Source organism: Solea solea, chromosome 17 (assembly GCF_958295425.1).
Source record: "Solea solea chromosome 17, fSolSol10.1, whole genome shotgun sequence".
NCBI lineage: Eukaryota > Metazoa > Chordata > Actinopteri > Pleuronectiformes > Soleidae > Solea > Solea solea.
Window position 1 is genome coordinate 19,576,589 of NC_081150.1, and position 18,310 is coordinate 19,594,898.

Here is an 18,310-nt window from a genome sequence, read left to right on the forward strand (position 1 = left end):
TTTTATGTATTTATTTGATCTGGAAATTATATACAGCGGTTAATAATGAGTTTAATGTGCCGATTTTAAGTCTGAATCTACGTAAAAAGGACTTGTTTTAGTGACAAATAAACAAAACGCTATGTTGTAAAAGGAATTATGTTAAAATATGTTTATATAATTGATGTTTTTAGGACAGAAATGTGAATTACTCAGCATAGACATGAGAGTAAGGATATTATTTGATTACAGGCTTTGACAATTACTGTAGATATTATAATAATAATAATAATAAAAAAAGAGATGGTAAGTTTTCAACATTGATAATAATAATGTGTTTTTGTGGTCCTAATATTCACGAGAATGTTACACATACACCAGAAATCAATTATAACACGGGTTATTTGACTTTATTGTTAGTTATTTTGAAAAATGTCCTTGTATTACATTGGTTCACCTGTGGAAAACTCAAATATATGAATGGATTTGTTCATTTTAAATTACAATAAGTGTTTTTATTGTTGGGATTAAAAACAACATGAGAAATCAACACTAACACAGGTCACGTGACTTCCATATTTATTGAAATAGTGTTTCGTTGTACGTCAATTTAAACCATAATCATATGTCCATTGATTTATAAAATCATTTACTTGAAGATACAAACCATTTAGTATCAGACAAATGTTTATTTCAAGTATTTAAATCAGCTACGCGTGTTCACCAGTTTGACCCGGTGTCACTCTCTCTCTCCCGTCGCTGTCCCTGACCTTTGACCTCACGAGTGCAAAAGAGAACATAAGGTATTTTTTAACTCATCGATACGATGGAATCGGCTAAATGGACTAAAGCCGATAAACAGATTACACCGACTATTTATAGGCTCAGGAGGAGCAGAGACGCTGCTGCTTCTGCTGATGATGATGATGATCAGTGAAATAAACACAGAGGAATACGAACTACAACGCTGTCAAAACAAAAATGTGTACATTAAATGACTTGACAAAATCAAATTGTACTGGAAAACTTAATTTACCAAAGTTACACTGACAAAATAACCCCCCAACTATTTTCTAATGCTGAAATTATAAAGAAAAATTAGCATAACAACGCAAATTATTGTTGGGGAAAAGACGATATAAAATGAAAACAAATTCACGAGAAAACGGTTACAATCTTAAGAAATATAAGTTAAGAGTTAAGTTATAACAAAAAAAACTAAATAAAAAAAACACTAAATAAAAAAAAACATTTTTGTATAAATTAAAATTATTTAGTTATGACGGCCTTAAGAAAGAAAATATATACAAGTTTTAAAAAAAAATATCACAACTTTTTGCAGCTATAATCAAAAGACTTAGAAATCATTTAAGAAACAAATTAAATATTAATGTGTACATGGGCATGAATCTGTGCATATATATAGCATTTAACTTTGAATATTCTGTATATGAGGAATTAATTTATATTAACTTAAATGGCTTCGAATGTAATTCTTTTTTAATTTGCATTGTCCTGTGGGTTTATATGTATATATAGTTATTTGTATGAGGAAACATTTTCAATATACGAGGAAAACTAAATAAAAATGTACAAAAATGAAGCTGAATCTCATCATTTCACATGTGAGTACAAACACAAGACAGGAAGTTATAAAATCCCCATTTTTATTTACTTGATTTTTCATTTCATCGACTCATTTACAGATCGTCCACAGGAAACTTCAACGTGAGTGACACGCCCCCAAAATAAACAAACAAACAAAACAGAAAAACATCTTAAAAAATAAACCTCTTCTACAATGATATAAATGATCTTCCTCCATTCATTCGTCCAACCCTAACCCACACTTTGACCAAAACTGAATTATTTCTGTGCGATTTAAATAAAAAAGTAAGAAATGAAACAGCTTGAACAGATGTGAACAATGAATTATTTACACTTTTTAAAAATAATAAACTTCCAAATTAAAAAATGTTTGATAAAATTTTATCTTGGACAGGATCTTTATGTTTAAACAAGCCTAATTTAAAGGGAAAAGTTGTTATTTTTTAAGGGCAGACGACAAATGAACTAACTTTAATCCCAGTGGGAGCCAACAGGAGCCCTCTAGTGTGTGGGAGTGAAATTACAATGATGCTGAATGAGTCAAAAGAAAATTTTGAATGATTAACTCACATTTTCAGTCAATTTAATCAAAAAGTATATGTATATATATATATATATATATATACACATATATATATACACACACACATACATATATATATACACATATACATACATACATACATATATACACAGATATATACACACACATATACAAATAAAAGGGTGGTTCCAGCTTTTGAATGAAATGTTTATATTGTTTGGATTAAAGGTTGGAAAAACTAAATTTTGAAGAGTAACAATATAATGCAGACGATTGAGTCGACGAGACGTCAACACTGAAACGCTAATGACACTTTTCCATTTCACAGTTATAGCTCTAGCTCGTTTTCCATTACCAATACTGAGATTTCAGACATTTCCTTTTGCTAAATGTTGGAGATCAACGTGTGTTTTTAGGGAATTTTTTTTAACTGTAATCTCCAGTTTGGCATTGCCCGCTTTCATTCTTGCGTCGGACGGCTCAGCTCGCTTGGAACCTCATCAGAGCAGGTACTAAAAAAAGGAACCAAGCACCACGTTCTATCACTGATGAAAAAGCAAAATAATGAGTCGTGCTAACTGCATAATGGAAAAGCGGTATTAAGTAACCAGTACAGAAGAAAATAAAAAGTCAGTGAATACATCTCATAAAAAAGGAAATGTGTGTTTGATTGAGACGCATATGTATAAATGTTCAGGGATCCAGATCCACTCCATGTTTCACGTAGGGCGTCATGTTCTACAGACTGAAGAAAACATCTTTGTTTCTCACACAGTCATCATTTTAAACATGTTTAAACAAGAACGGATGGCGCTAATGATCAAGACCTCTCTGTAACAGCGGAGGTTGGGTGTGCGTTACATAACACGTTTATCTTTTTAAATGAAGTCGTGCTCACATGCACACGAGAGACAAAGACTGAATGGATTAGTCCTCTCCAGATAAAATGTGAGTGCCTCAAATGAGCAATAAAGACGGTTGAGTGCTCACTTCATGTTCTCTTCAAGGGGCCAAAAGAATTCAATTTAATTTAATTTAATTTAATTTAATTTAATTTAATTTAATTTAATTTAATTTAATTTAAAAAAAACTTCATTTAGTTAAATTAGCAGATTACGCCTCGGTTATAAGACTTAAGTGAATCTGGACCTGAGGTCGTGGATAAAAGTCGATGTGCTTTCTGTGGTTCTGGAAGCAGACGAGGTTCAGTAAATTAAGATAAATCGTACGACCTGAGTAAAAAGAAACTAAAACACGTCTTAAAGAGACGACTTTGAAAGAACAGAACAGGCTTATTTTAGAGAGAGAGAGTGACCTGGTTTAGCTACATGGAGCTGTTAGCTTTGGTCTACAACGTAAATCTGCAATAACAAAAAAAGCAGCAAAACTATTTATATCTGACAAATAAAAACAAACCTTTAATAGAGATGTTCAGATAACAATTTTAGCAGAAAAGAAATGGCTCTGTGAGAGAATCCAACTTTACAGAGGTGATGCTAATGCTACATAGTGTTCTGCCATTAAAAGGACTGCTCTTTAAATGATTTGAAAGTGACTTCTTGTGGTGTAGCATTAGCCAGAGCTAGCAAAAACTGTGGCTAATGTTATGTGTCAAAAGTTAACTTCATCTTTGAGATTCTTAAAAAAAAAAAGTGATTTCAAAGAACATAGCATTAGCCAGGGCAAGCTAAATATTATTCACCATTGGGCAATATTTTAGCTAGCTCTGGATAATGCTATAAGCGATCCTTAAAAAAAAACACCCACAACTTTCCAGTGGCAGTTGGGGTACACTACAACTGGAAAGAACGTGTTTTAGAATTGTGAAGACGAGGTGATTTCTGCAAGAGTAGAATTAGCCAGAGCTAGCTAAAACATTCACAATTGGGTAGTTCTTCACATGAGCCTAAAAAAAACCAGTACTTTCTGGTAGCTGTTGAGCTACACTGCCCAAGGAAAATGGGGAGGTTATAGAATTCCACAGAAGAGGTGATTTCTGGTAGCGTGGAATGAGCCACTGCCACTGGAAAAGTACAATTTTTAGAATTCCATAGGTGGTGATTTCTGGTAAAGTAGCGTTAGCAAGAGCTAGCTAAAACATTTGCGATTTGGCAATATTTCACACTGGAAGGTCCCGCACATTGTATTGTTGACTTCCGTTTCAATAGGTGGCACTAGTGTCATCAATAGCAATTGATTACGTAATCATTTAAAAAAAGCAAATCTTCTGGGGGTTTTTTTGTATTGGCTAAAAAAATACATTTAAAAATATGCAGAATCCAGAATATGTTGCTTCCATACAGGAGACATTACCAGTGAACACAACATTAATGTGATGTTAAAATGTTGTTGCTGCCTTTTATTTACTTAGTTAACTGGGTGATATTTGAGGTTTTTGATGACGTTGGATTTAAGATATTTAAATTTTCCAGTGATTATGGAGATATATCGCACTTGGTTTGGCTCATCTCTGGTAAAAAAAAATGGTATCGGAACATCTCTAAATTATGTCAGTGTTCCACTGTATGGCATCTTAAACACAGATTACAGTATCTTTCTAGTCAGGGGGATGGGGGGTGGCACATGACGACATGTTAGCTGGTTCACTGAGTTACGGGTTCAACTCAGAGCAGGTTCTTCCATGTGTTGTGGCTGCGTATTCCAGTGCCGTACAGTCGGGATTGGGCATGCATTCAGACAAAAAAAAAAGCACATGCACTCGGACGAGAGTCAAGTCTCCGCCTCCTGATCGACACTGGGAATCTCCAGAGTCTCCAGAGTCCGGCTCAGACATTATCCGTAAACGCCAGGCCGCGTCTCTTCTCACCTTCAGAGTGTGTCGTCGTATGAAATGTAGAAGTGACTCGGTTCAGAGATCGGCTCCGCTTGTATCGACCGAAGATTTTTTAATTTTTCCATAACGATGGAGAGCGAGCGCCATTTAGTCACTCCTTTAAAAGAAGAAGAAAAGCCTCGGCGTGCGGTTGCTGTTCTGCTGCTGTCGCCTGCTGACGTTTTGCTTGTGAATCTTTCAGAGTAAGTTTAACACCAAAAAAATAAGTTAAAATGGAAGAAATGTAAAAACAAAAATGGGACAGGTAAGAAAGAGAATTCCAGTTCTGGATTATGGATAAATCACGTTATTTGTAATCACGGTGCCCCAGTGTCAGTCATATCCTTACTGGTTGAAATGGGATTATTATTATTATTATTGTTATTATAATTATAAAGCGCCTCCAAAGCGAGTCCTGGAAACCTGCACTGACTCCAGAGTCACGTCCTTGCGACTTGGAGCGAGCAGCGAGGGTGTGTGAAGATTTCAATGAGGCTCTCACAGCTTTGTGGTTTAATTTACACGAACACCCCTCCATTTTTTAAGTTCCATGGGGGGGGGGGGCTGAGAGCGTCCACCTCGCAGGTGATGTCCAGTGAGGGGAGGGGGAGATGAGATGGAGCCGGTAAAGAGGGGCGAGGACTCAGGCTAAGGCCCGACTGGCCGCTGGTGGATCTCTGGGTTTTTCGGGATCTCTGGCTGCAGTTGGATGTGGCAGGGTCATAAAAGAGGCTCAAAAGGCTAAAGAGGAACATGGAGAGAGAAGAGAAGAGGAGATCGAGAGTGAAATGAGGGATGAGATTCAAACACACAGCAACTGTCCAGTTATCACAGGACAAAACTGAACAAGATTTCCCGAACATTCAGCTCTGAAAGACTTTAAATCCAGATTACATAAACATCCCAGACCACTTTTTGAATTTCATTTCAAATACGTGATGAACTGTGATTCAAGGCATTATAAGCACGAGGTTGCTGCTACCTTTGGTTCTTTACAGTGCAGTTGTAAACCTAAGTTTACACATATTTCAATGAGTTTAATAGAAGATAAGTTATTAATAAATGAGTCCTTTATAAGTGCCACAGGAGGAAATTCCTTCTCAACATTTAACCGAACCTCTACTAGAAACCTTCCTAGAAGTAGGAGCAGGAACATCTTGCTCAGGGGTTCCCTGGCACTTTTTTTGACCTGGTGGGGACTCAAACCAGCAACCCTCCCTTTCCACTTGGCCATGGGCTGCCCTCAAAATCAATTAGGAGTTGTTAAAAATTGCAGTATACAGCGGAGTTTTAAGGCCACATTGAGGGAAAAAAATTCTGACTTCGAGAATAAAGTCATAAATTTACAAGAATAAAGTTGTAATATTCGGAGTATTAGGGCCACATTTAAAAAAAATAAAAAATTCACAGTCTTCCACATTGTTCTCAATGTGGCCCTAATACTCCATTGTAGCAGTGCGAGACAAATACTTTCAAAAAACTGACTTAAAAAGTGCACAATCGAATTGTAACCCCTGAATTGTGACGGAATCAAGAGTTAGAAAATCTGTAACGACTCTGAAATTTACGTCGTGTGTTACCCAGCTTTAGACAAACAGCGCTGCTCTACAATACAGCAACGTAGCAAAACAAATTAAATAGAGATCCTTTCTACCGTTATGAGTGTTTGGGGCTGAAAATGAAACCATGTCAGTAGAACAGGAAGTCCAGACTATTAACGGTAAAAAAAAAACTGAGAAGAACCAGCGGTAATACTGCAATTTAAGATTTGAAGTTTCATACCTGTCAGCTTCTGCTCGCTGAGGCTCCTCCACATCATCATTTTCCTGTGGAAGAGTGGGAGGAAAAAAAACATGTCATCCCATCCAATGACCAAAAACAAACAAAAATTAAATTGTAGAATGAAAACAAACGTTTTGTCTTCAGGACAATAAATAAAAACAGTTTAAAAGGTGCAAACTGTTAGTGACACATTTTCATTTCAGTGATATCACCAGGCAGTTAGTATGAAACGATGCGGTGTAAAAAATAATGGCAACAATACGACAGTCAAGTTATTTCATGATGCAGCTCTTCGGGTTTAATACGACTGTGACAACAACAAGCGCATGAATGACGACAACAACAACAACAACAACAACAACAAGCGAGACAGCGGTGGTTGAAGGAGTGGTTTTGGTTATGGATGCGTGAAGAAGCAGGACAGTGCAGCCAGGCACGGATGGACGACAGTGCAACACACACACAGATCGGACGACGACGCGGCTCTTACGAGTCATTTCGACTCTGGTAAAGTCTCTCCGGGGTTTTCTTCCCCCGCTGGACTGGTCGGCGACTGCGGCCCCCCCTGTGGAGGCGGAGGCATGGGCATCGGCAGGGGAATGGGCGGACTCTGGGCGTCGGGACTTTGTGGACCCACGTTAGATGTGGGCTGGCCTATGATTACTGTGTTACCTGTCGAATTGGAGCATGGAAACAATAAAAAACCCGGCTGTGTGAAAGGATTTTACAAGAAAAGAAAAATCACACAATGGGCTCACTTTAGTTTCCTTTTTTAACACATATCAAGTTAGTGCAGCTGCTGTTTGTGTGTGTGAGAACTAGCGACCTCTACTGGTAAGACTGGAGATTGCTGAACCTCTTTCCCAAGCACGCAAGGAAACTATTGCTTATTGCTTTTCCATTACACAGTTCCAGCACGGCTCGGCTCGAATCTACCAGTTTTATTTATTTAGTATTTAGGCGATACTGAAATGTGACGACAGAATGCCGGCCACTGATTGGTCAGAGAGTGTCGACACTGGAAGAGTCACGAGCACTGTCCGACACGAGAATCAAACCGAACGATGCTGAACTGTAGTTCAGTTAAAAGGGCTTAAAATAATCCCCGAAAACCTGCGTTAATCTCCAACGTTTAGCAAATGAAATGTCTAAAATGCCAATACTTAACAGGAGTCTGGTGTATTTAGCGACAGCACTGAAAGCCAGCGATCGTGAGCTCAAATCACGACCCGTTAAGTTGTATTTCAGTTCAGGAGTCTGTGCTGCGGTCATGCAGGAAGTACTGATTCAACTGATTCTAATGATTCATTTACACCCAAAACAACTGCTTTGACTCTCATGAGTTTGTGTCACTTATGAAGCGACGTCACGCCATTCATGTAGCTTTGCTATGACTCCGCCCTCATTGATGAGGGTACTATGAAGTAATAGAAAAACCATACCAAACCGAGTCGAGTCTAGCTGGAAGTGTACAGCCTAGAAGCGCCATATACTGTATGTTGGCTGTGACCAAGGCTTTTGTAAAAAGGGTCTCTGAAGTCAGCAATGAGACTACTTCTATACCCTGCGGCGACCTCTCACCTCCGTCCTGCTCTGCCTTGATCTGAGCCTCCAGGTCCTCGGGGTCCACGTACTGGTAGCTCTCGTCATCGTCAGGCGGTTTGCACTTGCCGCAGCAGAAACAGCAGCAGCAGCAACAGCAGCAGCAGGTGAACAGCGTACAGCACAGGACCAGACCCTGCATGGGAGAGGGAAGCCATTCTTTAAAAACCAACACAAACTGCTACACAATGATGTTTACACAATCCAAACAATAAAAATCATATTAAACCTTTTTAAAAAGATAAAGCATCTTGGGGAGTTAAGTTACGAGGATATAAACAAAGTTTTGTTGAGTACACAGATTCTGAAGATAAGATACAAGATTTTTTTGTGCCGTGTTGGCTCCAAATGCATGAACAATAAAGAAAAGCTCACAAATAGGCCAGTATTTTCTGGATTTTTCAATCCCAAATGAAATATCAATATATAATAATATAATATATAATATAAGTTTTCTTATAATGAACATGAAAACCCACTGAATAAAACATGAATTACAACGAGAGTTTAAGGTCACACACCTTGAACCACCACTTGGACATAAGGAAGTAGTATTTGACGCTCTCCTCTCCAAACTGCTCGGACACGTACAGGCCCATGGAGCCGTACTCATCGTAAATCTTCCTCTTGGTCTCATCGTTTAAGATAGAGTTAGCGTTGTTAATCTCCTTAAACTTCTCCGCCGCCTCTGGGTTGTCTGGGTTCTTGTCCGGGTGATACTTCAACGCAAGTTTTCTGACAGGAGAGAAGGAAACAGAGGCAAATGTTGTTGTTATTTTGAGTTACTTTTCCTTAGTTTTCTGTAACATTATGATTATAATGTGGCATGTTTTCCATTATTTGTGGCATTTAACAGAACCAAAAGAAGGTCTTAAATTGAGGAAATAATCCAGAGATTAATTAAAAATGTAGCCTAAATACAAAATTTGACTTTTTCCTCTTATTTTTCTTGTACATTTCAGACTTTGGTGACATTTTTCAGCCCAATGAAAGTTTAGATATAATCCGAAAATTAATTTAACAAATAATTTGAACACAATTAGTTTATCTTTTTTTGTTACTTCTCTTATTATTAATAATCACTTTGTGTATGCCCAGCTTTTAAACAGTTGGTTAAATTAAATTAGACTTTAAAGAAATTCTGATGCCATTTTCAAAATTTTGTGACATTTCACAGAACAAAAAAGTGATTTGAGGAAATAATCCCCAGATTAAGTAAAATTATCAAATTATTTAGTATTTTTCCAGTTACTTTTATTAATCTTATCAATAACATGTAACATGTTACAATAACATGTACGTATATTTTCAGATTTTGGACCGTTGATTCAATGAAATAAGACATTTGTTGCCTTGAAATTAAAAGAATTTAAACATTTTCTGGTGACAATTTCACAGTAAATCATCCCCAGATTGACTGAAAATTTAAATAATCCTAATTTGCAGCCCAAATGCACACTTTAACATCTTTTTAGTTCATTTTCTTGTGCTTTTAAATAATCAATATGAATATTGACATTCTAATGCCAATTTCAAAATGTTGTAACATTTCACAGAACAAAAACAAAGTCATTGATTGAGGGAATAATCCCCAGATTAACTGAAAATGAATTTTACAGCCCAAATACACAAGCTAATACAATTATTTTCAAATTTTTTCAGTTACTTTTCTTAATCTGATCAATAATCATCATGTACATGAAAGATTGTGGACTGTTGATTCAATGAAACGAGAATTTTCTGATGCCAATTTCACCATTTAGTGACATTGCAGTAGTAAATAATCCACAGATCATCTGAAAATGAGAAGAATCCAGATTTAATACAATATTTTATCTGGTTTTTAGTTACTTATCTTGGTCTCATCAATAACCAGAATGAATATTTTCAGATTTTGAACTGCTGGGTCAATGAAATGAGAGGGAAGAATTAGGAGTGAGGGAGTCACAACCCCACTCCCACTGCTATAACATGAAATTTGTCAACACATGATTATTCAATACCCAGAGAAATAATGACCCATTCTGCAGGAACTAATCCTGCTGCTGCTGACTGAGACAGATTAAAAGGTGGACACTCACCTGTAGGCTTTCTTAATGTCCTCAGCAGTCGCTCCTTTCTCCAGGCCTAGCACCTTGTACACACTCTCCCCCGCTGTGGACATCTTCCTCTGGGGACGGGAGGCGTTCGGTTCAGCCATGGCTCACCTCTGTCGGAGGAAGGGGAAAAATAAATAAATGACTTTATCAGATAATTATCCAGGGAGCGCGACTCGGGTGATTAGTGCTTGGAAGATCATGTTGCAGCATGTTGTAAGAGTTCAGCGGCTTGGTCCCACGAGACCAGCAGAGACATTAGAACGTCTCACCGAGGAGACTTTGATGCAACTTCTCACCTCCGCTGTTTACCAAAGGAGATGTCCAGGACTCAGCGTTTGAGTAACACACTAAACAGAGTTGTACAGACACATTTTATTTATTTATCCTTTATTTAACCAGGCGTGTCCCATTGAAATCAAAATATCCCGTTTGCAAGGGAGACCTGGCCAAGAGGGAAGCAGCATAATTAGACTGAAAATAGATAGTCGATTATGATAGTCGATTAGTCAGTTTTAGAGGGTTATTTTTACAATTCATACAAGGGAGACCTGGCCAAGAGGGAAGCAGCATAATTAGACTGAAAATAGATAGTCGATTATGATAGTCGATTAGTCAGTTTTAGAGGGTTATTTTTACAATTCATACAAGGGAGACCTGGCCAAGAGGGAAGCAGCATAATTAGACTGAAAATAGATAGTCGATTATGATAGTCGATTAGTCAGTTTTAGAGGGTTCTTTTTACAATTCATACAAGCTTTGGGAATTTTCAGCTTCTTAAATGTAAATATTTTCTGGTTTCTTTGCTCCATTTGACAATTTCTTTTTGACATTTGAGAACATCATGATTTCCAAGTTTGGTAAACACTGACATATGAATGTGAATATTTTCTAATCTTTGAATGTGAAAGTTTTCTAATCTCGGAATGTGAACGTTTTCTAATCAAGGACTGTGAATATTTTCTAATCTCTGAATGTGATTTCCAGATTTGGTAAACACTGATTGGCATTTTTCAACATTTTCCTACATTTTATGGGAAAAAAATACTCGATTAAATCGAAAAAATAATGGACAGATTACTTGACTCTAAAAACCATTGTTAGTTGCAGCCCTAATTGAAAACAACAAACATCAGATAACATTAAATTTACATAAATTACAATGTGGACTGAAACCATTTCAACAGAGCTTTGAACTCATTCAATGGAACGAGGGCTTGAATTTGAAGCTCAGATTGTAATTTGTTCCGTGCTGAAAATCTAATAAATAAAAGATAAAGTTATGCTTTAGTTAAGGTCGACCAATGACTTAACTTATGCAAGTTAATATTCTGTTCTCAAAAACCTAAAAAATGTTGCTAAATGGACATAAACTTCGCTGTTTCATCCAAAAGTTTAGACAGGTGTGTTGTAGTGTCTTTTTCTATTTAATTAAAAATCGACATATTTGATTTAGTTTACACCACATTTTATTTCGAAAACTAGTTCACAACAGTGCAGCAGAGAGAAAATACAGATTGGAGGGAGAGACTATTACACACACACGCGCGCAGACTCTTATTCAGCGATACAAATAATGCTGTCCGGGTCGTTGACCAAAGAAGATTACATTTTGCTGATCTCACAGATTACCCGTCCAAGTCCATGTCAGAGAGAGAGGGAGAGAGAAAGAGAGGGTTATGGTCCTGGTCAGAGGCGTCCTCTGACGACTGCATTAAATCCCATTCATTTAAACAGACTTAACAAAGCCTGATCCCAAACCTTAACCACAATTCAAAGCCTACTCCTAAACTGAAACCAGTTCCTCAGAAAATGAGGTTCCTGGTACTCATGAGGACTACTGCTCCTGACAAGGTCAGTGTTTAAACAATTTTCTTCGGGATAATAAAAGTATTCTGATTGATGACAGAAACGGATCCCAAAGAGGTAGCACTGGCAAGAACACACACACGTTTCCATGACATCACACTGACTTACTTTCATTTGGTGGAGACTGACTCTAACTTTAACCTAACCATACAACATGTTTTAACCATAAAATGTAATAAATTACATTATGGGGACTTGTCAAACAGTCTACTATAGTGTGGAAATGGAGTTGGATAAAGTGGACTAAAAATTATCCTGCTATATTGGACAGTTGTGGCAGAATGAACAGTGTACTTTATATATCCCATTATTAAGACCACAAACACAGTTGCAGACCACTGTGCTGATTACTACTCTTTTGCTACAGTCAATTTTCACTGAACGCCAATGAACTTCCTCACTGTTTTTAAAAACAACGAGAATTCAAAGAATCCCCCGAAAGGAAATAAATAAAATACAACTACTGACTTGATTCCTCGACTATTAATTGATTACTACTATAGTAATCGATTAATCAGGATTAAACAGGTTTTATGATATTTTTTTGGCTTCTTACATGTGAGTATTTTCTGGTTTCTTTGCTCCACATAAAGAAAGAAATCATAAAAACTAAAATATATCGAAAAGAATCGTTAGTTGTAGCCCTAGTTCAAACGGGACAAACACTAACAGACATATTTACTGGAAACATGGACAGCAATTTAGAGCTGCAATTATTTTCATACTCGATTAATCTGTTGATTATTTTCTCGATTAATCGATGAATCATTGGGTCCATGAAATATCAGAAAACCTTAAAAAATATTGATCGGTGTTCGTCAAACCTGTAAATGATGACGTTCTTAAATGTCTAATTTGTCCACAAACCAAAATGATTCACTTTTAATGAGTTCTTTGTTATCCAGAGCAAAGAAAATAAGAAAATATTCACATTTAAGAAGCTTAAACAATCAGAAATCTTGTTAACCATGAAAAAAAACTTCAAACCGATTCTCGATTATCAAAATAGTTGTCGATTAATTTAGAAATTGATTAATAATCGATTAATTGTTTCAGCTCTACAGCAATTTAATCTGGATGTTTATCATTTCAGATTGAAAACTGATTAAAAACCCAGATGATTTCTCATTGTTCATTACAACAATTTTGTAGATTACCTCCAAGTTTCCGACAACAATTTAGTTATTTAAGGTTAGTGCATCATAAATGTTTTTTTTTATTGTCATTGCATATAAAAACAAACACCTTTATTGTGAAATTATGTGAAATGTCATCACAAATGTTGTCATGAGGGAATATTGTGATATAATTTAAACTTTTTCCCCCACACACAGTTGGGACTTTTCTTCACTTGAGCGCCCTCTACTGACCATACTTGAAGCCCATGTGGCCACCAGGTTGTTTGACTTGAACTTGGCATTTATCGCTGTTAGCTCATTATTGAACAAAAGTAGAGGAATTGTTATTCAGCGTTACAGAGTGCTAAAAATAACCACGCTAACAATATCTGCTGTGTTCCCATCAGTCGGACACAAACACTGCTACACTTTGTACATTAAAATTCCCGACCCTGAGGGTTTCTTACAGGAAGTGAAGTCTGGATTAAGTGGCTGATAACCCCTCTTGCTTATTCACTTATGGGTGTTTGGGGGTTTTTTTAAGCAAGAAAGAAAAATAGAGGGGTAAAAAAGGCAGCTTTTGATTTAACGCTCCATCATCAGATTATGTCAAAGCCCTGTGTTGTGCGACTAAAAATTAATCTTCACACTGTTGTTGAGATGATTTTAATTGTAACAGATGTTGTATCTGTGAAAAAATGGCCCAGAGTGCATATGAAATTAAAGCAGCCTTAGATTATTGGGAGCTATTGGGAATAATAGACTAATTGAGTAATTTTTTTAAGACAAGTGATTCATTTACAAGATAGAATCAGTGACATTTTCAATTTACTAATTAGTCTGTGTGTCAGACTTAAGTGCAAAATGTACATTAATCCAACTAAAGCAAAACGGCAAAACATATAATGGCATTTAACATTTTAAATTATTTCCAAAAATTTAAACCATGGAAGCCTGGTTGTGATTCTGGAGATTAAAAATCAGCAGCACATTTTACACGAGATAGAATTCTTGATTAATCGGTTTGAAATTTGCCTTTTTTTTTCTTCTTTTTTTTTTTTAAATCACCAGTATTGGCAGATCACTGACTAACTTTTATATTTATGTATTTATTTATTTAATGCACAAACCCAAAGAGAAATAGAGTCAGAATCCTGACTGGACTAAAATCTGCCCAGAGGAAATCAAAAAAATCAAAAAAGGCCCACAACAGATGGAGACACTGCAGGCCCAGATGGTTCATCTGCCCAAAAGCCAAGAAAGGTGGAGTAAATAGTTCACACACACACACACACACACATTCAGCATAATCCACTTCCACAGAAAACACACACAGGTTTGGTATTTTTACAGTTTTACTGTAAACCACTGAGACGACTGATGCCAGGAAACAAACTACAAACTGCAGCCAGCGATTGATCGATTCTGTGAGTGTCTGAGCCAAATAAAGTTTAAAAAAAACTGATGATAATGACATTAATACAACAGCAGCACCTGAAACAGACGGTAAAAACTAGACAGAATCATTTTGACCCAAGTAAACAAAACATCATGACTAATCTTGTATCTATTCATGACTTTACAATATTAGATTAGATTGGATAAAATTTGACTTTATTGTAACCACGCTGAGGAAACTCACTGGTTACAGCAGCAGAAGAAACAGGAGTGCACAAATGCGACAATAGGATATTTAAAATAAGCAATGTAATGCAAAAAAGAGAAATACAACTGCAATAGAGCTGCAACTTTCTACAGTATTATTATTGTTTTTAAAAAGTTTAACGCCAGGTATAAGCAGCAGGTTTTTTTTAATTTACAAATTTTGGCTAATCTGGCAACCACGCTTGTGCAGTTTTTGACTGCCGCAACCACCATTGATATACTTACTTTACATATATCACTTTTAAAAATCGTATTAAAGATCGCACAAATATGACAATCATTATAAACATAATACCAAGTCAATATAAGCAGTATTAAAACGCATTTAACACAAAAAAATATAGGAGCTATTATTAGTGAGGAAAATAAACGTGAACTCTTACTATGTTGTGATCTTGTGTTTTTTTATCGTAACTATTATTTGAAGGAAGTCTGAGGTCAACGACCTCATGTCTGTTCCTCTTAAAATAACTCTTTATAGTTAAAAATAACAGATTTCTGGACATGTTCACTGTGTAAATGTGAATGCCAAAGTTAAGCAGGTTCCAAATAACCAAATGCTAAACACAGATGAACAAAATCAATGTCGTTAAATACACACAAGAGCAATAAACGTTAAACGCAGTAAATAAGTGTTAAGTATGAACATTATGACAAACACAGCTAATCGGGGATTTCCAAAATTTGTCAAAGTAAAATTCACAAGAAAATGATCGCTGAAGAAGCTGGAACACAAAATAATTGGTTAATTGTTTAAAACTATTTACAGATAATTTTGATTATCTGCTCATCTTTTCAGCTCTGATATGAATCGTACTTGTTCTACTGTCAAACAACGTCTTCTCCAAGTATTTAAACCCAATTTAACAAACCAAAACGAATCTGTTTTAATGATTTTTGATGATGTGGAGCAAAGAAACCAGAAAATTATTCACATTGAGAAGCTAAAAATAAAAATAACTTAATTCGCTGCCAATTTCATTGGTTTGGTAACTGATTAATCATTGCCTTTATTTATGTTAAAACATTTTGTGTTTTGTTGGTTTATCACATGGAGCAAAGGCTTGGAATCAGTCATTCTCTAGTCTCTTTAAAAAGATGATACTGATCAATTTATGTGTATTTATTACTTTGTATATGAGTAAACCATCTAAACTGGAAGCCTGGCTTATATTTCTATGTTTCCATGTGCAGTTTCTTCATAACACGTGTGAAATCGGAGGGAATTTCCAGGGTTCGCAGATGGACATCAGTCATATTTTACAACCGGAAACATCCTGGTTAAGCACATTTGTTGTGGGCAGCACATGTTAAGACTTATTTCAGAGCTTAACACGCCTCAATTTACATAATTAGGTCACGGAATCAGGCGTGAATGAACACATAACAGCGCCGCACAGGAATCTGATTTGGTGTGCCACTGTGTGATCTCGTTTGACTCTTTAAACATTTGTGTCAGTTATCTAACGGACAGTGCGATTAAAAAGGGGACACTATTTAAGCTCAGATGAGTCACAGATGACGGCTGGTGTGTGGAGAAAAGTGTTTGAGTCTGGCGAAGGAGAAAATGCCTCGAGATTGTTGTCCGTTTGTCCTTGCAGAGCTCTAATCCTTTGCTAATCTCCACGCACACGGTGAGAACTAGTTACTTTATATTTTACGAGCCACAGTCGAGTAAAAAATAAATAAAAATAAACTTAAACATCTGACAATTTTCTCCCTTTCTTCTGCTGCAATAACATGTGTTTCTTCTGCCTGTTGACACAAGCTTTTTTTCCCTTTGGTTTTCCATAATCAAATAAAGTCCAGACTGCAGGACATCACAGCAACAACAAAATAAGACTGAATTAGTAAATATGTAAAGAAAAATGCAAATATTGTTTGGGTTTACACTGAATCTGTATGTTTTTAATATAATGTCTATCCCTCTTTGCCCCCATTTTTCTCCTGTTCTTCAATCTGAACTTGAATGATCTATTGTTACCTTGAGCTGCTGAGTAAATTTTAATTTACCCTATGGGGATTCATTAAAATTAATTAAAAGTACTTCTAATCAATTTGCTGCAAGTCATTAAAGCTAAGATGTTGTAGCTCTCTCACGGTTAGCTAACCTAACTTATAGAGGATAATACACACGTGACTTTATCACCACAAAGTATTTTATTCATGACAACACTCGATATGTAAACGTAGAATAACAGGACACACGGCATCAACAGTCGTGGCCCCGTTACATTGGGCTAAACGCCAACTGCATTCTATATGTTGGCAATTTTGATCAAACGAAAAACGTGCGCAATACACATAGCAACATCCAGCTAAACATTGTGCATACATGTGGACAAGCATATTCATCAATTCGGCGTAGATTTAACAGTTAGCCGGTGCGGACATTCATTCCAATTGAGGTACAAACCCTCGAAAATTGTCGTTCACATGTCCGCTGCCTGCCACCGCCCTCAAACCTTTCACAACGTTCACAATGGCGTTAAGATTCATGTTGGAGCTAAATTAACACACTCGCGTCACTCACGAACATGATAATTAAGACACGCTTTACACGCGCGAAGTAGCGGTCATTTTGCGGGGAAGCGAGTCGACGTTAAAGTGGCACTTTTCTCAATGGGGTTTGGTCTGCACGACAAACGACGGCTACCCGCGGCTAGCTAACCTTGGGTACTAGCTAATTTAGATACCGGCGAAATGCCCCTTACCTTGTGCAAACTGAACGCTGTGTGTGTCGCCGGGAGGTTAGCTGGATCATAGAGGCATCCGAGTTAACGTCTCTACTCCCAGTTAAAGGGTCCAAAACACGGTTATTCAGCCCGGGTACGGAACAATGTTGGTCCGCGGCGGCCGCCGGTACTGAGTAGCTTGTGCTGCTGCCGCTTGCCTCCGCTTAGCTCCTCCTCCCTCAGAGAAACGATGATGCGTTCAAGGCCCCTTCCAAACAACCAGTCTTTCAAGTGCTTCAGCGAAAAGAGCTAGCTAGTAAAAAATATGAATTAAGATACAAAAACGTCTCAAGCCTCCAAAGAAGGCTGAGTTTTAATCAATATCTCACGATCACTCCTCATTCATTTCTATGCGAAATGTATTAGTCTTCTTTTAAGCCTTCTTCTTTTCTATCCTATTAAACACATTTTACATTGCTGTATTGGTATGTAAACGCTGACGCTAAGGATTGCTTGTTTGCGTGCTAAAATTTCATCTG

General features: G+C 36.8%; 1 protein-coding gene across 2 annotated transcripts; it reads right to left on the reverse strand.

The window, feature by feature from the left end:
* Window positions 1–1,629: 1,629 nt before the first annotated feature.
* Window positions 1,630–17,999, reverse strand: dnajc5ga (DnaJ (Hsp40) homolog, subfamily C, member 5 gamma a). 2 transcript variants are annotated; one of them, XM_058613708.1, is made up of 7 exons: window positions 17,811–17,999; window positions 10,430–10,557; window positions 8,870–9,083; window positions 8,328–8,484; window positions 7,237–7,418; window positions 6,747–6,790; window positions 1,630–5,705 (listed from the first exon to the last, which is right to left on the reverse strand). In XM_058613708.1, exons 2-5 carry the CDS (start codon window positions 10,546–10,548, stop codon window positions 7,240–7,242), a joined length of 669 nt encoding a protein of 222 aa, XP_058469691.1. In that variant the 5' UTR covers window positions 10,549–10,557; window positions 17,811–17,999; the 3' UTR covers window positions 1,630–5,705; window positions 6,747–6,790; window positions 7,237–7,239. The 2 variants fall into 2 exon arrangements, with proteins under 2 accessions (XP_058469691.1, XP_058469693.1); XM_058613710.1 differs by lacking the exon at window positions 7,237–7,418.
* Between the last annotated feature and the right edge of the window lie 311 nt (window positions 18,000–18,310).